The sequence below is a fragment of the Folsomia candida genome, unplaced genomic scaffold, assembly GCF_002217175.1.
Source record: "Folsomia candida strain VU population unplaced genomic scaffold, ASM221717v1 Fcan01_Sc005, whole genome shotgun sequence".
NCBI lineage: Eukaryota > Metazoa > Arthropoda > Collembola > Entomobryomorpha > Isotomidae > Folsomia > Folsomia candida.
In genome coordinates, this window is record NW_019091197.1 from 3,918,949 (window position 1) to 3,943,412 (window position 24,464).

A 24,464-nucleotide genomic window follows, 5' to 3' on the forward strand; every position below is an offset into this window, starting at 1 on the left:
CAAATGGGGTGTCATTTTCCCTGTATTTAGCACCGTACGACCCTTTCGTGTGGATTGGCACAGTTATCATGCTTCTCTTATCATTGGGAGTTTTCTTTTGGAACAATCAATTCTACCTGTTTAACCTGTTCTTATACTTTTTCGGTTGTCTCATCGACGAAGTGAGCTGCCTCCCGAAAATATTGAGGGATTTCCTTCCCTTCCGACTCTTAAGTGTTATCTGGCTCCTTGTAGGCATGCTGATAAGCAATTGTTACTTGTGTCTTTTCATCACCAATTTAAACTCACCCCTCCCAGGGGAACGGGTCGATACGTATGAAAAAATTTCATGCTACGAGAAACCCAAGACAATTTTAAGCGGGATGATCGAAGATAGATTCTACGCACGGGAGAACTTATCTGTAGAAGCCGGTAAAGCCGCAAATTTGAATATTCCCCCAATAGTAAAATATTTGGAGGGATCTTGTTACGCAATTTTGTCTCAATTCGTACTAAATGTTGGGAGAAAATATCGTTTTATAAATTACAATTTTGCGGCATACTTCTTTAATAATGTGTTCTATCAGACGGAAGAATTTCCACCGCATTTACAACGTTTAGTTTATTCAATGATGAATCCAAAGATTCGTTGGTATCCGGAGAAAGTGAAATTTTTAGAGGACACAACAACTGCCAACAGAGTAAATCAGGTTATCGAGGAGGAAATTTTACGGTGTGAGAAGTCAGCTTATATCGGGCCATCGAGTGAGATCGAGACCTATTATGATTACTTTATAAGAAATTACCCCACCAAAAAATGGTATCGGGGAGAGAAAACCATTCTTGAAAGGTCGTTCGGGTTTACCTTCCATGTCGGACGGGAATCACGGATGGTTCGATATTTTAGAATGTTTTTGGATGCCGGGATTTACAATCGAGTCCTTAACCTGGTTACTCTCAATGCAACGTTATTTCGAGAAAGGGAGGCAAAAGATAAGAAATTTCGCTATTCCACCTCCGTCCAGGCGGTCAGACTTGTCGACAGTGTGCAAACTATTTTTATTCTGCTCGCCACATGTCTTGTGGTATGCTTTTGTTTAGCGATTTTCGAATATGTGAAATATAATGGGGCAATTATCAGGAAGAGGGTGACATTAATTTTGGCAAAAAGTATAGAAACTCTTAAATTTAGGCGTCATAAGAAAATACGTGGCCAAATCAAAGGCATGCAACAAAATGAAGGCCAGAGGCATGGAACTTAAATATACGCTCAATTTAGTGTTTGATATAAATATGTAAGTTAAATGCTGTCTGTTTTTCAGTTTAAAATATGAAGTTATTTAGTGTCAATGCATACAAATAAATCAAACGGCACAACGTACCCCAACCAATAACAAGTTACCTGACTGCCTAGGCGGCTTGCACCCGTGAGCACAACGGACAGATGACCGGGCATTAATTTTTTGTCAATCATTTTACAAGACTGATTCGCACTGGAATAAATACTTGTGGAAATATATGTACTTAAGGTAATTAATTACAATTACTTATTACGAAAATCTAAGCCCATCAGTTAATATGTACTGTCATTCATTAAGAACCTGTGACTTTGCGTATTAGATGTGGTGCCCAATTAAGAAAAATATTTATTTCATATTTTAGCTAACACAAGTTTAAGGTAAGGTTTCTAGTCTATTGGGCTTAAGTTTAAATTAGACAATTTTTATATTTCATATTTTGCAGGCAAAACTTGGATCCCTGTAATCTTCCGAAGCAAAAACGCAATCTAAATATCTAAACAAGTTGAACGAAATGTAAGTTTTAGTCTATCAGCAGCATGCATAAATTTAAATTACCATTCCAATCAACAAGCCCACTTTGCGGATTTAGCAGAACTTAGTTTTAATATTTTTGTGTTTGTTACATTTTTGTAGATTTTTAAGATGGACGATAATATTATCAAACATTTTTTCCAATTGGCCCTGAAAGGAGGTGGTGAGGCGACATTGGCAGTAAAATCCCAATGGACTAACAAGGCTAACCTCTTAGCACATCAGGAATACTTTATCCAGTTGGAAAATGAATATGCTGCTAATTCAGAACAGCTCTTCCACTCCACAGTCACACCCACGCATCGTGGAGGTAGCAACAAGGGAATAAAATTGCTGGAGAAACATCGTGTCAACATTGCCACCTTGTTGGATCATGTCAACAACGTGATTGACGGCAAGTTCTTTCTCTGTCGTACAATCTCTCCCACGTCAAAGATGACAGGAATCATGCTAATTGTTGAGGATCCTGAAGGCGAAAAAGCTCTTCGACTCGCCCTATACAATTATTCTGAATTGACGGGTGACAATTTGAATCTTCTCTTCCCCGTGGGATTAATCATGGCTGTGAAAAGTCCATTCCTCAAGGTGGGCATGGACGGCGGTCTCCTTCTCCGTTGCGATAATCCTGCCAACCTTATCATCATTTCGGAATCAAATTTTACCACCATGTTTCCAAATCTCGGCTGGAAGGGGACCATCGAGGCGAAATATCTGCTCAAAACGAAGAAATCAGCAAATGAGGAGAAGGTCGTGCAAGCGAAAAACTCTGGAAACAAGGCATTCATCGAGAAGAAATATTTTGACGCGATTCGGTTCTACACGGATGGACTGGAGCTTTGTAAAGATGTGGAGGTGAAAATCGAACTCTTATCAAATCGAGCCGCTGCTTATATCAGTCTTGGTTGTTATCGGGTCGCACTTATCGATGCTACCGCCGTTCTGCAGCGAGATCCCGGCCACATCAAAGGAATCTATCGAAATGTGCGGGCTCTCTGGGGACTCGGTCGGTACGAGGAAGGATTGACCTTTCTAAAAAGAAAATTTAAGAAAATCCCAGCTCTCAAGAAGGAAACGGTCCTATCCGATCTGCAAAATTTGGGGGAGCAGTTTGTCATCCAACATGAAACTGGGATCTACGACATGGCAAACATTATCAAGACAAGTGATCATGATAATAAGAATCCTGACTTGGCCGAATTTATGGGGGCCTTGGAAATTGCAGAGATTCCGGGAAAGGGTCGCGGCCTCGTGGCGAAGAAAGACTTCAAGGCTGGCGATCTTCTCATGTGCTGCAAAGCTTTCGTTAACTACAAACCCGACCAAGAACCCAACGGGGATATTCATTTATCAGTGGACACGTTGGCGAAAAAGATATCAGATCACGACTTTGTCATTGCGGGCAAAGTCGCGCAGAAAATTTCACTTGATGCTGAATTGGGGACGGAATTTTATGAACTTTTCGCTGGCCGAGACTTTGACACAACTCAAGAAGAAGATGACGACAATAGGATCCACCGGATCGTGGCGATCAACAGTTTCTCTCCTCGAAATACCGATTCGACCATAAAAATCAGCGGGGTTTGGATTACTCCTTCATACTTTAACCATTCTTGCATCGACGCCAATGCTTTGTGGACGGTTTACGGGGATTTCATGTTCGTTCGTGCCGTGGTGCCGATTCGTGAAGGGGAAGAGGTCACCATTTCGTATACGAATACAGAGAGGGATTTTTCAGCGAGGAAGGCTAATTTTAAAGATTTGGACTTTACATGCTCCTGCCTCCTCTGTGAGATTCAAGAAGGTGAAGAGGCATCAACCAGGGAACGTAGGAAGCAGGTCATGAAATCTATTAAGTTTGCCGCGCTGGGGGACTTGTGTCCAAAAAATGTGAGGAAGATACTCAAGAATATTTCAGAGTTGGAGTCACTGCAAAAAATCTACCCAAAGTTGCACGTTTTTTTCAACGATGAAATATTTACCTACTTGGGATCCAAACTCGCAGAGGCAGGCATGTTCCGAGATTTTTTGTTTATCATGGAAAAGGTGATTTGAAATATTTTATAAAATCAGTATGATGCAAGTAAATAATTGCGTTTTGTATTTTTTTTGCCAGATTCACTTCGTCACTGAAGATTCGGTAATGTGTATGAGTGCTGTGGCAGCATCTTCGAATATTTTGGGGGCTCATTTACTCAGTGAGGCGGCGAACGTGTCAGTTATTAAGAAGTGGATCAAGATTGTGAAGCATGATTTGATTGTGGCGTATGGATGTCTCGAACCGATGCGGATTCAGGCGCCTAATATTTTGAAGAGATTGAAAACCATGGGGTTTAAGTGGTAAGCATTTCAAATATAAATATATGTACGATTTCGATATTTTTTTTATAAGTTTATTAAGTTAGTGTTTGTTTTCAGGTAATAATATCACCGTGATTTTGATTGATGACTCCTTCTGGATAACTGCTTTCATTTTTTGGTTTAAAATTTTCCGTATAACTCCATTTTTATGAGTTAAATATTTGATACACATGTTGAATTACTTATTCATTTTGATTATACATAAAAATAATATAGAGTAGTGACCTGATTTATAGATGTAGTAGTAATGTATGACACTGTCTAAATAATGTGACCGCCTGACGAGGTCAGAAATAAATATGTGCGAAAATGGTTTTCATAATCAATATTTATGAACGCTTTACATTTATTGAAGGGTGACACCTTTTACATCTTGCATGGAAACGTGTATAAATAACTTCAAATTAATTTAATATTGAAGGTGCACGTGCACTGCACAATCTCGAGCCGTTATTTACATTTACAGTAATTAAATTCCAATACTATGTACAACTCTGTTAAATTCTCATTGACTCTTGGAAATTTTGAAGTCACGTTACAATTGTCTTTTTTATTTCTGATTACAAAAATGATCAAAATGTGCCCGAGTAAGAGAAAGTAGGTGCTACGTAACCCGTTCAATTGTCAATGTGTCCTTCCATTTTTATGCAATGTTGAATCAATCATTCCAAATCGATTAATTGTTATCAAGGTGTCGGACGAGTAGGTGCATATAATGTCACTGTTCTGTATCATAAATTCGTCACCAATTAGCCTATATATAACCTTAGTTTTAATCCTGGTCCTAATTTCCCAAACGTTATTACTTCCTGCATGTGGGAAGCCGCACGACGCCGATTTCGACTGGGAACAAGGCCTCAACTCTGTCGATAGTGGTGATAACCTGGACGGTAAATTGCGCAAAATTTTATAATCCTTTGATAGTTATATATAAGTTATGCTAAATGCTAGAGTTGCACAATGGTCAGGGCACTCAAATTTGTGGCATGGCATATATGTCAGATATACATATTTACATGCATTTACTTACCACCCATCCAAAATAGGTAGAAAACGCCGAAAATGGAAAACATAAGAAATTCATCTTTCTCCATTTTTCCATTATAAAAATGTAAAGATTAGTAATAATTAGTAAAAATACGTGCGAAACTGGTTTCTTTTTCCTATCGCCACCCCACCGTTTTCCAATTTTTGCCAATTTGGGCGATAAATACCACTTTGTCCCATGTTCCCCGATTTTTCTCACCTGTCTTAGGAAAAATGTTTTTACATGGAAAAACGAACCCTGAATGTCATACTCTTAAACGTTGACCCCTCCCATTTTTGTACAGGTTTCGACGAGGAAGATCTGTCCGAATTTTGCACGATTAATAAGAAACCTTACGGGAGAAGCTTATCTAAACCGCAAGATGTCGAATTAATCCACTTGCTCACGAATGATTTTGTCGCTACCGGAACAAGAGGCGGGGCAAAAACTAAAGAGGATAAAATCGTCGACGATGCATTAGCCGGATGCCCAACGACCGAAAAAACTACACCTTTCATAGATATGGATCCCGGTTTCAGAAGCGTTTCTAGAAAAATCGTTAACGCATTGGCGGGTAGAGTTGAGAATAAATTTAAACTTCGCGCCAGAAATTACTTATTAAGAATTTTACCTTGCAGCCCAAAAAACTAGGAAGGACGTGGAAAAGTTGGCCGCCGCTTTCAAAGCTGATCCTCGCGTGAATTATCACCTCTTTTGGAACAGTTTTATGAAAGCGATACAAGTTCGAGACGACTTTAGAGGGGCTGAGTTGCCATTGGGAGTGGAGTTTCAACCGGAAATGTTCATCCCCTCGGAAGTTATGACGCAAATAACGTCCACCAAAGATGACAGTGATAAGGCAGATAAATACATACTAAATTCATATTTAACTCCCGAAATTCAAAGAGCAAAAGCTTAAAATTATCAAAATTTCAGGAAGTATTTCTTATCGACGAATCCCTCGGGAAACGAAATGGCAAAGAAAATCTGTTGTTCTATTTCCGCGAAGATATCGGATTGAACTCACATCATCAATATTGGCACTTATCCCACGCGTTCGACTCGAAACGAAAATGTACCCCGAAGGACAAGAACGTGTACAATTGTCATGAGGACAGACGGGGAGAGTTGTTTTGGCTTATGCATAAAACAATACTGTCAAGGTTTGTGTGACCTGACCTTGAATTCAAAACGTTCACAATGCGATATTTTTCTTTAGCGTTTATATAAACAGCACCATGTCCATGATACCCTTACTGAATTTTGCAAATTGTTTGCCATTACAATCAGTAACAGATACAAGAATGTAGCGGAAGCGAAGTGCTGAAAATGCTGTATTTAATAAATATGCAATAGAGTATCGATAGGAATTGTTATGCTACGCAACCCATAATTTTGATATTTTTGATTTGTCAACGTTTCTTGACCTTTGACCTCGCTTACCCAGCTATCAGGTCGGCGAACGTAGAAATGATAGCAATTTCTGAAATCACCGTTCTTAATAAAGCCTAAAAGTGTAAGCTAAAATTTCGACTCTTTTGACCTCACCATCCTGGTGCCGTAACCTTTTATGCCTAGAAGGTCAGTTAAAGAACTTTCTCTTACCAAAATTACGTAGCTGTCGATATCCTAAAACAGAACTCAAAAAAATTTATGGATGCGAGACTTATCGTGCTAAGATACAGATGGACGGACGGACGAATAGATCTCAATAAGTTTATTGAGATCTACATAGTCGACTCCCTCTGCTTCTTAATAATTTGATGCAACACATTAATTGCAGGTACCACATGGACCGCTTAGCTGTTTGCCTCCCTGATTTGGAAGAATATCGATTAACACTTGGCGGCGTTATTAATACCGCATATTATCCTGTCGTGAAGTTGAAACCGGACGGAACCACGGTGTGGGGCGAGAGACCGGAAGGGATGCAATGGCCGGTATGGTCTACATTTATAAGAATTGTCAGAAATGCTAAATTTTAGCTGGTAAATTATATAGGAGGCAATTGTGCTTACAAACGACGACGCCAAGCCTGGCGTTTGTAACACAACTACTCTCAAGACGGAAGACCTCGTACGAAATTTGTACCATATTTACGGTGCCATCAATGAAGGCAGATATGTCGATACGGTTGGTTTTAAAAAAAATTATTTATTAAACTATTTGAAATATGAAAAAGAAAAAAACTGTAATCGCAGAAGAAAAAATCTTTTGCTTTAACCCTCGACGTGTTAGGAAACATGCACGAAGGGTCGGATCTAACCCCGAATTTCGACGTTTATGGGACCGTGCATAATATGGGACATTTGTTCATTGCACAACTAACTAATAGCAAAGATACCGTGAGTCAAGTCAATCAATTCTTGCATAAATTATCAATAATAAAACAACTAATTTTTTGCAGACTGGAGTTATGGGGGTAAATTTTAAATTTACTTGGGAGGAATTTTAATTTTATTTAAGCTCTGGCACGTTTTAAAAAATAGGATACGTCAACCGCGATGAGAGACCCAATGTTTTATCGGTGGCATTATTTTGTGTCAAACAACATCGACGAATTTCTCCGCACGCTGCCACCGCATGAGGCTGACAAGGTATTGATTTCTAAATTTAAAAAAGGTTCAGAATTTATGTAACGCTTGACACCCTATCGTACACTTAAATGTTCTATCCACAGTGTTCATTATGGGTAGTTATCAAGCCTTTGCGTACATAACTTCTCAACGTTTCCTCCTCCATAAATAAGTTAATTCATTGCCGTGAAAACAACACAACACCTGCAAGAAATTACTGCAAAATTTTTTTGCAGCAATAAATTCTTGCAGGGTACAAGAAATGCATGAAATAAGCCCTCTAACGGACGGTCCCAATCATTTAGTGTTGGACAGGTGAGGCCTATTCCTTGTATTTCTTGTACCTTTCACTTGCACTTCTTCCAATTTCTTGCGGTGCAGTGTAAGAATTTCTTGGCAAGAAATATGGAAAAGGGGCAAGGAGTAAACCCTGCTTTTCTTTATATAGGGAGAATTTCCCTTTCTCTGGAAGGACGTTATGGTGGAATCCGTCGCCATAGAGGAAGTTAAGAGTTGCCTGACAACATCAAATTCGCTCAACACCTTTTTTAAAAAACAACAAGTAAAGATAACCATTCCGAGGTTGAACACGACGAAACGGCTCCTCTTCAAGTCTCTGGATCACAGAGATTTTAACTACGTCATCAAAGTCGTAAGGAAAAATAGACTGGTTTCCTACGCATTTCTTAAAGTCCTTGACAAAAAATTCTAAATGTGTTGCTAGCAAAACAAAGGGAAACAGAAAGTTAAGGGAACAGTGCGAATATTTATTGCACCCGTTCACCGAATCGGTACCACAGAGTCGAGCCGGATGTCATTGTTAGAGCAGAGAAAACATATCTTTCCCCTCGATATTTATAACGTTGATAGTAAGTTTTTTGAAAATTATTTATCATAATTTTAATCTACACTCTTAGAAATTCAATATTCAAATATACCAGCGGTATTCATATTTATATATGCGACTCTCCCAAAGTTATATCGATAAGTAATATCATGTAGTAATAGCTCGATATGAAAATTTTACCATATTGATAGTAAATTTTTACGGTCCGGATAATGTTTTAATACCAAGCGGTAGCAACTATAATAACTACCAAAAAATCAACACTTGAGCGACTACGCAAGATTTCTAATAGTGTCTGCATTGCCAATTTTACAAATAGACAATCTACTCTTCAAGTTCATGGAATACTTAATTGAGCAAAATGTACACCATTTTTTCGGGTTATGTACAAACATCTGAGGATAAGCAAAAAAATGGCCATAAAGCTTCTTGAATTTTACAGTAAAACCTGGCAAGCAAACTATTACGCGATCGTCACTCGATTCGACGGTTACGACGGCACGAACAATCGGTGGCTCCCTCGATGGCGCGTCCATCTTTAACTGTAAGGACAACCGATGTGGGTGTGGCGTTCCGCACAATCTTCTCATCCCCAGAGGCCGGGAGGGGTCCGGGATGCAATTTGAGGTCATCGTGCTCATCACGGACGGGAAAAAGTACGTATGGGATTTTGACAAGGAGAAAGATGAGAAAATCAGTGGGTGCAAATTGGCACCCGTTCTTTGCAGCCTGCCCGGTTTTGGGGGGAGAAAGTACCCGGATTTGACTCTTCCGATGGGATATCCGTTTGACCGATTGCCTTTCAAAGCGCCAGCGGATGTTCAGCTCAGCCATCAACGGCGTGTCGAGACGATGGAGGACTATGTCAAGGCGGTGGCAAATATGGGCTTGGCGAGGGTAAGAGGAACCTTTCATGAATTATGGAACACATAGACTTAGGGCAAGAATTGTTATGTTTTAAGTCGGGGTCCTTTGTGTCACATAATTTATGAATGGCCTTTAGTGTTTCTAGTGACATTTGATTGTATATTTCATACAATTATTAAATATTTAGAAATTTTGGTATCAGTTAAGAACTTCCTTGTTTTGGAATAGATAACAATCACCCATCATAACTTATTTGTCAAACGACAAGACTGGAACAGCAGAGAAAATGCGCAAGACATCAAACAAAGGCACCGAACACACATGTGTCCCAATTGGGTCAAAAATTTGTGAGAATTCTCGAAATGGGATTATCAAAAATGCAGGGATTCTATTTAGTCGTTATCTTTGTAACAAATTGTCAAATATTTCTAAATATGTACATTAATTTAGTATTACTTATCCGCGTACTTCATTTTCATAATGCTAGGTTACCTATAATTTTTAAATTAAATAAATGGACATGTAGGAGGTTTGAATAAATTGTTTTGCATACAAATGCTTCATCCGCAAATTTAATTGGTACATCAATGCATCATATTCAAAAACCGTAAGTCTGTATTTTTAATCATTGGAAACTTACATTTATTTATTTTTGTGCAGACATATTTTTTTAACTCGTAACTTTTATTGTTTAAGTAAATATTTATTAAAATATCACAATTCATCATTTCTCCGATAATCGAATATTATTTCAGAAAAATTGGAAACTAAAATTTACAGCGAATAACAATAGTTGTCCATTTTCTTCAACTCCAAATGCATAATAATAGACTTACTTATTTTATACCTGCTAATTAAATAAATCTTAACATCTGCCTAAATGTTGCTCGTTGTCAATCTACTCGTATAAAATTTAAATTGTTCAATTTTAAAAATACATCTGTATCTTTCTATTTGTATCTTCTTCGCTCAGCAAGCACGCACACAACCAATGAAATCAATATCCACCCAAATGCCGGTGTAAATCCAACCGCGACAACGGGATGCGTAATGTCCCAGCCCCTCGTACAAAGTGATCTCATCGCGTCGACCATTAAGGTCAGAGGAGAAAGCTGGTACAACTGGCGGAGAGGCCATATCGCCATTTCCATGGGCCACATAACACCTAAAAAACATATGAGAACCTATGTAGAATTGCTTTAATTCTTTACTTATTAACATATTTACATATCTAAATGCATAAATAATCCTCACCATTCGCATACATCTCAACGTATGTGACCATTATGATCATGAACAATGTTTCAATTGCGCTATCCAGCAGCAAACTGATCATGAAACCTATGAAGTTTTTTAAAATACTGATTGGTTGTTTGAGATTAATTAGTGTTGAAAGAAACACGTATTATTTTATGAAATCTGCTGATTATGGGCAGTGGCTTCGGAAAGCGTGGGGACATTTGAGGACATTAACATTATAGGATAGGGGATGGAGGGGTTTATGTATATAACATGAGCAGATTATGGGGACATTGTCCCTCTGTCCCAACGCTTCCGCGGATACTGATTATGACATACCCATCAGTACTGAACAAATTGACGCCATGTACAGCAAGGCCACCGTGACGAGCCACGAACCATGTATCACCATTCCATACCACCCGCACAATAAGGCCAAAAAAATTCCAATCTGCATTAATATAATGATACTTTGGGTAGCACTGTCGGCCACGAGTCGATGCCATAGCAGCACGCCGGCCACGTGGTCTCTCTGCTCAAGCCCGGCCCCGCGGTCCTGCACCCACACAACGCCGACCGATATTGACATGATCGTCATCATCCTACAAATTTACATACATTCAAAATCTGTCTCATACAATTTTAGCACCACCACCACGCAGTCAAATTTCTGAGATAAGCACTCACATAATGATGAGACCCGGCTGCATGTACTCAATGTAGTCAAACACTCGGGCAGAACCATAAGTTGTGTGAAACTATGGAAGAAAAAATTATTACTAATTGTATCAAGTATTCATAAAAATAGATAATAATGAAATATGTATGTATTTGAGTTTCGTATGTACGTGAAGTGGTGGTCGAAAAGCGTCCCCATAATAATCACAGGCAGACAAGATGGCTTCCATATAGACTAGATATTTGTCTAAAATGTTCTTTTTCGCCCAAAATGTTAACAACATGTCTAGCAAGTGTAGAGGCAAATTAATTGGTCAATATGTCTTAAAATGTAGATATTTAATTAAGTATATGATCTACATATGTAGCACTTACTTGCCTCGTCCATCCGGACAGATATCGTTGAGCCAAGAATTGTCTCGTTATCCGCAAAATTCCCCTGCGACAATCGACTCTTTAGATTTGCCGTATAATCAGGAGGAAAGTATACGAGTCCCATAGTTCGACCTTGCTTAATTTGGTCAAGGCCATCATTGTATGAGTTTGTCGGAATCTGTGAAAATTTCGTAAATATTTTACATGATTAATGAGAAAATAGCACGTGGGATTAATTAGATATGTACCCAAATGAACTCGTTTTCGCCAAATAAGGAGATAAAATGGCAAATCCCGATATTAGAGAAGCACGCCGGTGCAGATTGAAATGTGCTGTTCCTCCCACAATATTCTCGTAGGGCGAAAGTGTCGGTGAAATTGAAATCATCGTGATGTGCAAGTCCGAATTTTATTCGCTTCGGTTCTGGGCCCATTACGTTTTGAAAATTAAAGACGCACATTACTGGAAGAAGAAGTTCCCACATGTGGAGTCTGGTGTGGAAAAATTATTTAATCAATTATGGGCTATGAAACTATTGATGATTGAAATAATTCACGCGGATGTTTATAAACCCTTAAATCATGTTGTTTTGTAAAATCAGTCGTTTATAAATATATGTATGGATGCATGTTATGATACCAAGCGATATCATGTAACCTATGTGTGCAAGCAAAGTTGTAAATATCAAGAATAAATATTAATATGCACATACATATAATGTGATTATCGTAATATTTAAATATAAAATATTTAGGCAATTCACGTTGTCAATTGTAACTTGAAAAATCCGTAAGTTTTGTAAAGTAATTTTACAAACTTGTACAAAATAAGAAGACGCCCTTGATCTGAGTAAGGTTACAAAAGTGTGTATGCTGATTTTCCTCCGAAATATTTGTAATTTTTTTTTTAATTTACAGAATTTACGAATTTTATAATGTTGCCAAGGCCTGTGTGAATTGCCTCGTTATCTTTGACCAAACTTAGATAAGGCAATCTCTTAAAGAAATTAAAACCCAAACTTTTTCGAAAGTTACACAAATTTTTCAGTTACAAATATCAGAGTGAAATGTGAAGCGACAAGCGAAAAAATATAAACATATGCACATATAAAAAATTGCTAAAAATAAAACCTGAAATCTCTCCGGTGTCGATGTATCCATTTATAAATAAGCGCCCAGATAATGGATAAGTTGTTACGTTGTACATTTAACGAAGGCGATGAATTCCTTGAAGGGACGATGAACTGCTTCGACTCGAAAAAAGCTTCTTCCTTCAATATTTTATATTTTGGCGAATTAAAATTCGCATTCCTCGTCACTTCATTATTTTTGCACAGCTCTAGGACCACATCATTTAATGAGGTAGAGTTGTGAGAAGCGAGTAACGTATTAGGGTTCTCCTCAGCTATAAGTTGACCATTACGCATTACGCCGATCTGTAATTTAAATTTTGGTGGTAAGATAAAATGAATAAAATTTCAGTATTTTCTCGACAAACCTTATCACAGGATTTTATTTCTTCCAGATAGTGCGTGGAAATTATTATAGTTGTCCCACAATCTCTGGATATTTCGAGCAGATAATTCCAAATTCTAAATTATTTAGTACAAAATTTGAATTCATAGCCATAGTGTAGAAAACATTAGGCGTACTCGAAACAACATCCTCACAGCGTCACAACTCACGTAACAAATTAATTTTGAAAGCTCAGAGAATTTGGGTGTAAGTGGATTTCGATAAGTTATAAAAAGAGATTAATGGGTTATTGATAACTTCTAAAATTCCGTAGCTTTCCAGCCAAAGTTTTAGGAAATTTTGCCAATTCAGTCTGGTTCAAGTGCCGGGGGCTTGGAACTTAGGACAGGGGAAACGTCACCCAAAAGTTCCGATCCCCTGGACATTTTAGTTATGCAAGTTACAGGGAAACGGAACCCACTGGTCGCAGGATTTAGCGGGTTTCGATTCCCCGGTACCCGAGATTTTTCTTAGATTTTTCATAAATTGGATATATTTTAGGAAAAAAATTTTATTGTCTTAAATGAACCTCCCACAAATGAGGAACATTGGATAAAAAAATTAGAATTTTTTATAGTCGCGCAGGTTCCTAAAATCACAAATTTCTGACAAATTTGAGGAGCGGCAAGCTCAAAAAGGTACGGGGAATCGTCACCCAAAAATTATTTTCTGGGAAAAATACGATTATTTTGAGGGAAAGATAATTGTAACACGATAATAACGTAATAATTGTAACAATAACTGAAAAATAATCGTATTTTTCCCAGAAAATAATTTTTGGGTGACGATTTCCCGTACCTTTTTGAGCTTGCCGCTCCTCAAATTTGTCAGAAATTTGTGATTTTAGGAACCTGCCTGGGACTATAAAAAATTCTAAGTTTCTTATCCAATGTTCCTCATTTGTGGGAGGTTAATTTGAGACAATAAAATTTTTTTCCTAAAATATATCCAATTTATGAAACATCTAAGAAAAATCTTGGGTTCCGGGGAATGGTAACTTTTATCTAATAGGGTACCGGGGAATCGAAACCCGCTAAATCCTGCGACCAGTGGGTTCCGTTTCCCTGTAACTTGCATAACTAAAATGTCCAGGGGATCGGAACTTTTGGGTGACGTTTCCCCTGTCCTAAGTTTCAAGCCCCCGGCACTTGAACCAGCCTGCAATTTTGAAAGCTATATTATTATTTAGGAGATACATAGATACATGTGCGAAAGTTGTTGTGAGTAGGCCTATATATTGGTACAGTAAAAAATGTAGGAAAATGCACTACTTTTGTCTTAAAAGTGGATCCAATCCAACAATTGGTTCATCAAGCACGAGCAGTCTTGGATTATGAATCATCGCCGCGGCCAAGGACACCCTCCTCTTTTGCCCACCGCTATAAATAAATAAATTTATTTATTCACTACATTTACATTTTTATAACTCTAAAATTCGATCCAACGCATCCAACGCATTCAAGTATCCAACGCCACAAGCATGTCAACAATTCTTCGGAATTTCCAGCAATAACAAATACTTTTTCAAATTTTTTTACGCAATTCTTGCTAACAAAATACAACATTTTAAAAATAAAAAGATGCCCCCGATCTGAATAAAGTTCCAAGAATTTGTAAGGTAATTTTGAATAGATATATTTGTAAAATTTTGGTAAAAGTTTGTAAGTTTACAGAATTGACGGATTTTACAATGTTACCAAGGACTGCGTGAATTGCCTCTTGACAAATAAAATCAGCTTTTCCTCATTTTCCACTAAAACTTCCGTGTAACCGTATTGATTTAGTTAATGTGACGATATGACACGGTAAAAATTTTATGTACCTTAATTCAATAATTGGAGTATGGAGCTCTTTAATGTCGAGGAAATTGGTAAGAAAATTTAGTCTTGACTTAAACTCGTTTGCATCCATGCCGAACAAAATTCCAAAATATTTCAGCACTTCTGCCACCGATAGGATTTCCAAGAGGGCCATGTCCTAAGAATTTGAATACGTATTTTTAAATTACTGTGTGGTGGGTGTGATAAAATTGTGCATGTTACTTACCTGCGGCATGAATCCGCAGATTCGGCCGAGATTACTGGGACGAGGTTGGTTAAAAATGGTGACCTGACCAGAGTCAAGTTGGCGCAATCCGACCAAGCACGATAGAAGCGTCGTTTTTCTGAATAATTGTCATACAAATTGTTGAGTTAGGTTAGGATTCAAGTCAATCCACGTACACGATTGTACCATTCATGCATATTTTGCAAAGTTTGCAAAATTACATAGGGCGTATGCACTCTTGATTACGTCTTATTTAGCGTCGCAACTTTGTATTTTGCAAATTTGCGAAACTCATGTGTCGTGTAAGGGATTCACAAAATATGATTTCGCAAATCTGCATAAACACTTCTGCTATCCTCCTTTTCAAATTTAATTTCTGTTGATTATTTGAAATTTCTAAAGCATTTGATACAGAGGGTGAGTTTGCAAAATAATCTATCAAGATAAAAACATGACCAAATATAAAAACATGGTGGGTAAATTTACGAAAAAAATCTCATGGTTTTCCAGCGATGTGAGCATGTATGTCTTTACATACGTTCTTACGAAACTTGTTTACGTTGCAATACAAATCAAAATATTTATCGCACGGCTTGGATGCCTGGTTGACCTAGAACTTCATCGTTTATTATTGCCCACACGCCAGGATTTTGACCTGCCTTCCCACAATAAACTAAACACGCGTTTTTCATTAACCCTCAATTCTTTGGTTTTTAATTATAAATTCAAATATAGCTGTTATTCTTCCAACTCTCGTATGTAGCTATCTTCATAATCAGTAATTTGACCAGGAAACTGCAACCATTGCACGCTAAAATTTGCAGTACAAACGGTAAATATGTGGAGTAAGGAAAATTCTCGCGTCCAAAAAAGTGCAACTCATTCAATATCGTGAGAGTGTTATACGTACAAATTCATTCACAATTTAATTGTGAAAATATTTAGTTGAATATGTCCTGCGCTTCTAACATTGACTCAATTTTATAACTTATCTGTAACCAGGGTAAGGAAAACCCCGGGGTTTTGCTATTGAAAACCCATACCCCGGGGTTTTACCTGGGTTTTGCGGGTAGTCGGGGTAGTCGGGGTAGTCGGGGTAGTCGGGGTTTTGGGGGCAAACTGAGTCAGTGTATTAAGACATTAACATCTCACGTATTAAGTTTAGAAATTAATAAAAAAAATCAGTTTTTCAGTAATTTCGCAAGAAAACTGCTTATTAATTATATTTTAATAACTAAATAATTTGTTGAATTGCTAGTAATGCCCTGTTATCATATTTTGTAAAATTTGAAAACCCCGACTACCCCGACTACCCCGACTACCCGTGGGTATTGCTCAAATTTGCTACCCCAAAACCCACCAAAACCCGCAATACCCCAATACCCCCAAAACCCGGGGTAGCATACTCTATGTCTGTAACTGTAAAGCCTGCTGCTCCAGATTTCATGTCATCATGATTCGTACTAAATACTTATATACCAGCGTGAAGGATCAATCTGATTAATGAAAAAAATCAGATCGGTCACATCGCTTGATTAAAAAAAACATGAAATCTAGAGCCGGCGTATTTTATAAAAGGTCAATAGTAAATACATACGTACCCGCACCCACTGGCACCCAGTAGACCATAACTGTAAATCGAGAATCACAATTTATTTTATTCTCAAAATATGTACATATTTCCAAATTTAATCTTATTTTTTTCTCACATTTCTCCCACGCCGACGTTCATGTCCAAATTGTTAAGGACGAAGTCTCCATCACCATACCGTTTATAACCACCTTTCACTGCGACAGCCATTTTACACAATTTTTAAATCTTAAGAAGTCTAATGTATTTTCATTAATAGAAATATTTGTTTTTTAACCGCAACATGTTGTACCATACACGAGCAGAAGACCTAATGAAATAGTTTTAATTAGTTGACTACACATGAGGCTGATTAGTTAGTACTTATTTTATAATCACATTCTCTTGGATTTTCGTAATCTTTTCGTAGATATTGAATTTAATAGTAAGTTTTCCTGTAAACGGAGAATAAAAAATTCGCCACAAATCAAGGATACCGTGCTGTGGGCATTGCGTGTGAAATAAGAATACTGGACACATGGTTATACGTATGTACATATGTACATCTGCATGCATATAAGTGGGCAGCTTCACATGTAAATACTTAAGCATATGTATAAATGCTGGACAGGCTAGACAGAGATCTTTGTGAGTACACAAAAAACAAGTTTTCCATGAAAGTAAGAAGTCAATCTGATCGCATAACTAATTGTAAAATGAAATCCCCTGCAATTTATGCAGGGGATTTCATATTTTTAGGAAATTTTATATTTTCCTAACATAAAATAAGGGTAAGATTTAGTTATCTAAACTTCTACACTGATTATTTAGAGCCTTTAGAACACCATATTTGGAATATTAAAAGTTTTGAATGAAAACTGGTTAAAATTATTATTAAACTGGCATATCATCACTATAATTTGTATCATTTCCATAACCTACATAGGTCGACGAATCTCGTAATAAATTAAATAGGTCTCATACATAGTTAGTATGTTTTGGTGATGTTAAATTATACAAGAGAAAATCCGGCCCTAACAATATTACCGTTGTACTAGATTTCTTAGGATAAACTGGCTTATGCTCTGGGGTTTTATTGTGATTACTTGGTATTAAGGGCATCACGAGAAAATCTTTTAATCAATAACTAATAAGTTATATAAGCTGAATAATTTCAAGATAAAGAGATCCTCCTTGGCTTCCAACCGTGCACGACGTGTCTCTCTCTCGCTCTGCAACTGGATTCTCTCTCTTCCATCTGGGTCGCGGGTGTGCCAGGGCAAGTGAAGTGTGTCCCAGGCTTTTCGCCATGTGAGCCTCGTCCACTCACACCCCCCACCTGCGTGCCTGGTGACACCCCCTGCCACACCCGTCCCAGCAACGACAAGCTGAGCCATCAGGCGAAGATGGATTCGCCGGACCCAGTGCACGGGAGGATCTACGCCATGGAGGACTCCCCCAGGTAGGTCATTGTTTGGTATGTCGGGGTGGTGACTGTGGGGGTGGTTGGTGGAAGAGTGAGGACGGGGTCGTGCATGGCGGTGGGCAGCGTAGTCGGGCCTACGGGGGTCCCATGACCCGGTTGTGCTGTGAGGGGTGAAGGGGCAAGTGGGTAGTGTCACTCGGCCCTGGTCACACTGTGTGACCGTGAAGGGGACACGTAGCCCGTGCCCGAGAGGGTGCTAAGGTAGTTCGTGGTCCGTGGACGCCCCGCCCAACAACCTTCACTCATCATGCTTCCGCCGTCACGACGCCGTCCTCATTTGGATATCACCACTATCTCATGGAATCTACCTATGATCTCTATCATTCATTGTCCTATCTGGTGTCCAGGTAGTCAGAGCCGAATGGACCTCTGGGCCACATTCCCAGAGGTGATGGAGGTTTTCCTAACTCTCCACCATAGTTAGGTTTTTCCTCCATTCCTCTGACTACCTACCTATTTGGTTATCTACATTTGCACATATGTACAACTCTGTAATTTGTAATGATGAGGGCCTCGGCCATATAAGATGAGAAATAAATAAATCTATCTATCTATCTATCTAATTTCAAGATAAACATCCAATTATCTGAGATGGACTTCAATGATATTTATGTATAACAGGAAAATATATTTAAAGGGACTGGTTACTTAATAACAATAGTAAAATAATTAGGATGTATTTATTTATTAACATTAACGTTGTATTTATTAACGAAAATTCGAAAGTTTACAATTTTCTACTGGACCTCATCCTCAAGTCTCTCACCCTTCAGCCATATACCGGGCTTTGCTAGGTTTAATGCTAGCAGCAGGGAAGGAATACACATTAAGATTTCTAAATAAATTATCACAAATATTTTTGAGTGTGCAGATTTAGGCTATTTCGGTTATATTTTTGACGATTTTCAAAAAATTCCTGCGGCCAAACCAGGCGTGACGTCATCAAATCTCTTGCTGGAGGTGACACCCCTACATGGATTTCATGGATAGCGTCGTTTGAGATATCTACGAAACCATAAATCAGGTCGCGCACTGCGCCACAGGGTCGCAAACTGGGCGCAGAATGCAAAATTTCGGTGTTTGGAGGCCGATAACTTTGCTCTCGAGCGTCGTACGTTGGTGTAACTTATATGAATTTGGGTTAGCTTTCAAAGATCTATCGAATGCAATCGTTTTCAAAGCCACACCCCCTCAAATGGAGATAACTCCTCCCACAGGGGGTGTAGAGGTGAAATGGATTACCAAAACGAAAAATCCATCCAATCCAAAATCCATTTGGATTTATCCAATCCATCCAATCCATTTTAAGCTTCGGATTAAAAAAATCCATCCAATCCATAATCCATTTGGATTTATCCAATCCATCCAATCCATTTTAAGTTTCGGATTAAAAATATCCAATCCAATCCATAATTTTCAATTCATTAAAAACGCAAACCAATAACAAAAAAATCTATATTACCGCACACTATTTGAAATTAAACCAATAAAATCAAGTTCAAAAACGTTTATTAAGTATTTAGAAAATCAGCAAATCATGTATATTAAAAAAAATACGACCGTGATATATACACCTATTGTTAAATTTCGATATATTTTTGGTATAACAGAACTAGTTGATACGCATATGCACAACCGTCAATCAACAGGCAAAAACTAAACGAAAGCATTAGTGAATTTGGCTCTCCTTTCATACGCCAAATTCACAACTATGTTAATGTTACCGACAAACCAGCAATGCACTCGCCTGATTTAAGTTAAGTAGATAAATAGATTTTAAAATATTAAGAATGACATAACGTCCTGGTTATAATTTCTATGCATAAATTCACACAGTGACGATTCAGAATTTTTTCACAACCAAAAATCCATCCAATCCAGATTTCCGATTATCCAATCCAATCCAATCCTTAACTTTTTCATAACCAAAAATCCATCCAATCCAATCCAGATCCCCGACAATCCAATCCATCCATAATCCATGGATTGGATTGGATTCCAAATGGATTGGATAATATGGATATCCATTTCACCTCTAAGGGGGTGTGGTTGCACTACAGTCATATAATTTGTGTCATCCGTCCCCAAACTACCTCATATGCATAAATAGCTCAAAAAAAGTCATAAAATAATTTATGCCAATTCCTACCATAAGGCGGCCCCATTGTGGGTGGGATTGCCGTCCTCGGATTTGTATTTAGATTAGTTCCAGGTATGCAAATTTATTAACCTAAAAGGAACTCATGTATATTCATACTTTAATCTACTTAATTACAATCCTTCCTGAATTTTAGTCCTCCGTTTAGAAAAGAAATACTTATAGCTACAGAGCCCTCTTATATATATGTATGTACATATGAATGCATGTAGCTAACGAGTTACGTATATATATGTAGGCATGTATGTACGTATGTATGTATGAAGGAATATTTCTATATGTACACAATCGTTCATTCGCATTTAATTACGTATCAGGGTTATGCGGAGGAATATATAAGTATTTTCGGTGGATTTATGTAAATACATATAAGTATGTATGTATACGTATGAAAGTCATATACATATATTAAAATCACACCAGCAGCTATATACTTTAAATAAGGTTTAACTTTTAAACTATTGTGATAAAAATATATGACGTAAATACGTCAGCTGAAGTTAAATTATTGTCCGTCTTTCATAATACAAGAATAAACGTAGCGTATCAGCACCTACCTGTCTTTCACATTACGTTTTCTCTATAGTACACCCAGTTTTATGGGATAAGGACTAAAAATGATTGTCACTCCGTTAATGTGGTCTTCGCTTGATTTATGTTCGAAATACTACGCTCACTTCTGGCTTCACCCGTTCGAGTGGGATCCCTCAAGAAAGAAATTTGTTGCAAATCCAAAATCGAAAAAGTTAATTTTTTATTTTTTATCCATGGCGATCATGAGTTGCGGACCTATCGTCTCTGTTACACTATTGGCTGCTAACTCGTTTGGTTTCAGCAATCTGGCCTTCTTCGAAGTACTCGAAGCCATCTATTTTCTATTCCTGGTAACGCTAACATTGGTCACGGAATTGTCGTTTTCAGCCTTTGCCGATGATTTAGAACTTTTCAGCAATTACTTGAAACGATTTGATGCCCAAGTCCAACTACGTAAGTTCACAACTAGACGCATACATACATATATGCAGTGACGTAATATATTTCAGGTAATGTTTTCTGAATGCAAGTATGTATGTGAACATGGTGATAATGTCGAGCTTAACAGTTAGCTTGCAAAATTTATTGCCAACTTTCAGACACCTTGGGTGTCATTTATTCAGTAAAACTTTGTAGAGTGCTGTACATAATGCGTCAAAAAGATTTGAATACATTTCTAAATATTTTAAATTATCTAAAAATATGCAACTTTTTTGTTTCAGGTAACCGTTCTTCTACTCATTCTACGACAAATTGGGATCGCTTGGGGATATTTGTACACATTTTATTAATCGCCTACACAGCAACTCCTTGGTTAGGAATGGCATTCGTCCTTGTTCTCGACATTAGGTTGGATCCCGTATTTTTAATGATAAAACATTGCATACCCCAGTCTTGGAATGCATTCTTGATGCAAGTCTACTATATTTTTCGGCCCGGATTTATCATCCCATTGACGCAAATATGCCGCACGTTGTGTTTCATGATCCTCTCAGGCATAATAATTGGTCATTTATGCCTAAACTGTTTTAACCATGTGAACAGTACAGCATTTCGAGTGGCAAGCCATTTTCGCCGGCGAATTGAAATATATTTTCGGGATTACAATGCCTTGAGAATTTGCATTACTGCAATAGCCAAAGCATTCGGCGGAATAATATTCCTCTCATTGACAACGGTTTTCATACTGACCGTAATCGCCAACTACATCTCGATCCGACTGAGGGACGAAATTCCGATGTCGATCTTTATATTTTTCCCCGTGACGGGAATACTTACCCCGATAACGATCCAATTCATATTGTCATTTCTTGTCGCCATTAATGACACAACGAAGGAGATTTTGGCAAAGTGTAAATTCCATATGAATAGAAGTAACGATAAAAAATATATGTGGCGCAAGATACATTCGATGAAATCGATTTGTATTCATGGTGAATTAATGGGGCTGAAATTGTTCAAATGTTGTAGGTCGAACAGGTCAGAGTATTTTTATGTCATGTTAAATTATACTGTGACTGCTCTTATTACATGGAAGAAAGCTTAAAAAGTAACACATTTGCTTTACATAATTCACTACATAATTGTCTTGCATATTTACATATGCACATGAAATAAATAATTTGCTCGTATTAATCACGCTAAAATTTTCATTTGTACTTTAATGCGATAAATGACAGTATATTGAACTATCCAATGTTCCGGCGAAATCAAGGTTCTCATTTTCTAACTTAAAATGTGTAGTGTATAAGATTATGAATATTTTATATTATGTAACACCCGTCAACCCAGCCATGAACCCGTCTGCTTTATTCTCATGTGAGACATGCAATGACCTTGAGACACACCCAGTAATTTGTGCAATTGTTACAATTGTGACTTTTACTTAAACACACATGATTCGACATTGGCTGTTAAGTTCATAACTAAACTACCTTGATTTAATTAAATGTTTCACTTCATACAAAAACATCATGCTTTTCACAAGAATTTGATTATAATGTGTTCTTCATTTTCTCAGAAAATCAAGATGAGCATGCAGCAGGTGTAATGACTGGAAATATGGAGCATACCTCTATGGCTCAACGTCAACATAATAGCGACAAAGCTGATGATCTTATTATGCCAAAAATTGAAATCTAAGCTATAACATGGCTCTAAAATTTCGCAGAATCATATGAACCCTATATAGACGTCTGGGGGTAATACCTATTTATGTCGCGATTGCTGTGCATTACGTGAGAATTTATGCACAAAATACATAATCAACGAAGCGATAGCATCGACACATTCCCTTTCTCATAATAATTACCATTGTACTTGATTGTACCTTCATCACTCTCGGTCCATGAGGTTTACGACCACGGTGAACTTTCCTCGTCATAAATACTGCTTATTTCGATAAATGCGTTATTCCATTGTTTTGCATAACTCTAGCAACATTTACCACATCTATTCGTATGCAAACTATATTGCATAATAGTCTAACAAAATTATTATTATTACTTTGGTATATAAATCGCTAATAAAGGCACAAACTACAAAAATGAAATGGGAAATCCCCACTTCATTTTTACAAGCACGAAATAAATATTTACTTGGACCATGCAAACATATGTACGATACATACATCATACCCATGATCATTGTATAAAATAAAATGCTGCCATAATATTACGAGGATGAAATTAAGTCCTTCAAATTTTCTTAAACGACTCTTTGTTGATTTCTCGTTTCAATTCATGGCTTAAATTATTTCAAAGTTGCACCACCCTAAAATAATAAATGTGCACTCTTATACAATTGGTATTGAATCATTATTGGCCGGAGTGCATCTGCATATATGACTCTGGCAGAGTAATAACGAGCATTAAGATTTAGTAATGATGTGGTAATGAAAATTCTGCCAATTGAAATCAAACTATCAATTCGGTAGCATCTAAAAAATAATCAATACCAGTGTGGAGTATCTTTACCTATGTATGCATATGTGATCCTATTAATTTTTTTCACATTTTTAATCATGTATTCAACATATGTACATATATCGTGATTAGATGCACATTGTACATAAATACGTGTTCTATAACCAGAGCATGTATTTATGTACATGTGTATTTAAACAAGATATAGATAAAAATAGGTATAAATAAATTCTTATTTCTCTTGAAATTTGTTATGCATGGTTTCCATTGTTTCTACCATAAACAGATACGTTGCACACAACATATTCATGTACATAGGCACATAAGTGTATACGTATGTACCTACTCCAGCCCTTAAATTCCACAATGCATACTCATTTCGAGAAATATATAAATAACTTTTCATATCTACAACCCTTTCTTACGAATTCCCTAACTTTTATCCAGGCAAAG

The 24,464-nt window shown here is 37.4% G+C and overlaps 3 protein-coding genes across 6 annotated transcripts; 2 read left to right on the top strand and 1 right to left on the bottom strand.

Annotated features, from left to right (window-relative positions):
* Positions 1-1,321: 1,321 nt before the first annotated feature.
* Positions 1,322-4,495, top strand: LOC118435851. 3 transcript variants are annotated; one of them, XM_035852320.1, is made up of 6 exons: positions 1,322-1,508; positions 1,600-1,657; positions 1,723-1,793; positions 1,914-3,854; positions 3,925-4,148; positions 4,227-4,495. In XM_035852320.1, the coding sequence occupies exons 4-6, from the start codon at positions 1,923-1,925 to the stop codon at positions 4,228-4,230; spliced, it is 2,160 nt and encodes a 719-aa protein (XP_035708213.1). In that variant the 5' UTR covers positions 1,322-1,508; positions 1,600-1,657; positions 1,723-1,793; positions 1,914-1,922; the 3' UTR covers positions 4,231-4,495. The 3 variants fall into 3 exon arrangements, with proteins under 3 accessions (XP_035708213.1, XP_035708214.1, XP_035708215.1); XM_035852321.1 differs by having other exon boundaries at positions 1,642-1,657; XM_035852322.1 differs by lacking the exon at positions 1,322-1,508 and having other exon boundaries at positions 1,550-1,657.
* A 251-nt stretch (positions 4,496-4,746) lies between these two features.
* Positions 4,747-10,263, top strand: LOC110850352 (phenoloxidase 3). The gene is made up of 14 exons (XM_022097786.2): positions 4,747-4,756; positions 4,940-5,059; positions 5,501-5,770; positions 5,835-6,055; positions 6,133-6,359; positions 6,980-7,136; positions 7,198-7,329; positions 7,398-7,541; positions 7,604-7,618; positions 7,686-7,793; positions 8,221-8,424; positions 8,497-8,641; positions 9,062-9,516; positions 9,715-10,263. The coding sequence occupies exons 1-14, from the start codon at positions 4,747-4,749 to the stop codon at positions 9,835-9,837; spliced, it is 2,331 nt and encodes a 776-aa protein (XP_021953478.2). The 3' UTR covers positions 9,838-10,263.
* Positions 10,174-17,694, bottom strand: LOC110850353 (ABC transporter G family member 23). Of its 2 annotated transcripts, XM_035852064.1 has the most exons (15): positions 17,309-17,694; positions 17,049-17,240; positions 16,941-16,970; positions 15,340-15,457; positions 15,116-15,270; positions 14,565-14,672; positions 13,277-13,370; positions 12,910-13,214; positions 12,027-12,270; positions 11,779-11,956; positions 11,574-11,689; positions 11,413-11,483; positions 11,065-11,327; positions 10,741-10,827; positions 10,174-10,651 (listed from the first exon to the last, which is right to left on the bottom strand). In XM_035852064.1, the coding sequence occupies exons 2-15, from the start codon at positions 17,138-17,140 to the stop codon at positions 10,437-10,439; spliced, it is 2,076 nt and encodes a 691-aa protein (XP_035707957.1). In that variant the 5' UTR covers positions 17,141-17,240; positions 17,309-17,694; the 3' UTR covers positions 10,174-10,436. The 2 variants fall into 2 exon arrangements, with proteins under 2 accessions (XP_035707957.1, XP_035707956.1); XM_035852063.1 differs by having other exon boundaries at positions 17,049-17,694.
* Positions 17,695-24,464: the final 6,770 nt, after the last annotated feature.

What these genes read in the sequence shown, in the direction of transcription:
- LOC110850353 (XM_035852064.1), bottom strand. Translation starts at nt 17,140, where the DNA reads ATGGCTGTCGCAGTGAAAGGTGGTTATAAACGGTATGGTGATGGAGAC. An exon ending in AACGTCGGCGTGGGAGAAAT is followed by an intron (nt 16,971 to 17,048) that starts GTGAGAAAAAAA and finishes CTCGATTTACAG; the next exon opens with TTATGGTCTACTGGGTGCCA. An exon ending in ACTCCAATTATTGAATTAAG is followed by an intron (nt 14,673 to 15,115) that starts GTACATAAAATT and finishes ATTTATTTATAG; the next exon opens with CGGTGGGCAAAAGAGGAGGG.
- LOC118435851 (XM_035852320.1), top strand. Translation starts at nt 1,923, where the DNA reads ATGGACGATAATATTATCAAACATTTTTTCCAATTGGCCCTGAAAGGA. An exon ending in TTTTGTTTATCATGGAAAAG is followed by an intron (nt 3,855 to 3,924) that starts GTGATTTGAAAT and finishes TTTTTTTGCCAG; the next exon opens with ATTCACTTCGTCACTGAAGA.
- LOC110850352 (XM_022097786.2), top strand. An exon ending in TAGTGGTGATAACCTGGACG is followed by an intron (nt 5,060 to 5,500) that starts GTAAATTGCGCA and finishes ATTTTTGTACAG; the next exon opens with GTTTCGACGAGGAAGATCTG. An exon ending in CACCGCATGAGGCTGACAAG is followed by an intron (nt 7,794 to 8,220) that starts GTATTGATTTCT and finishes TTCTTTATATAG; the next exon opens with GGAGAATTTCCCTTTCTCTG.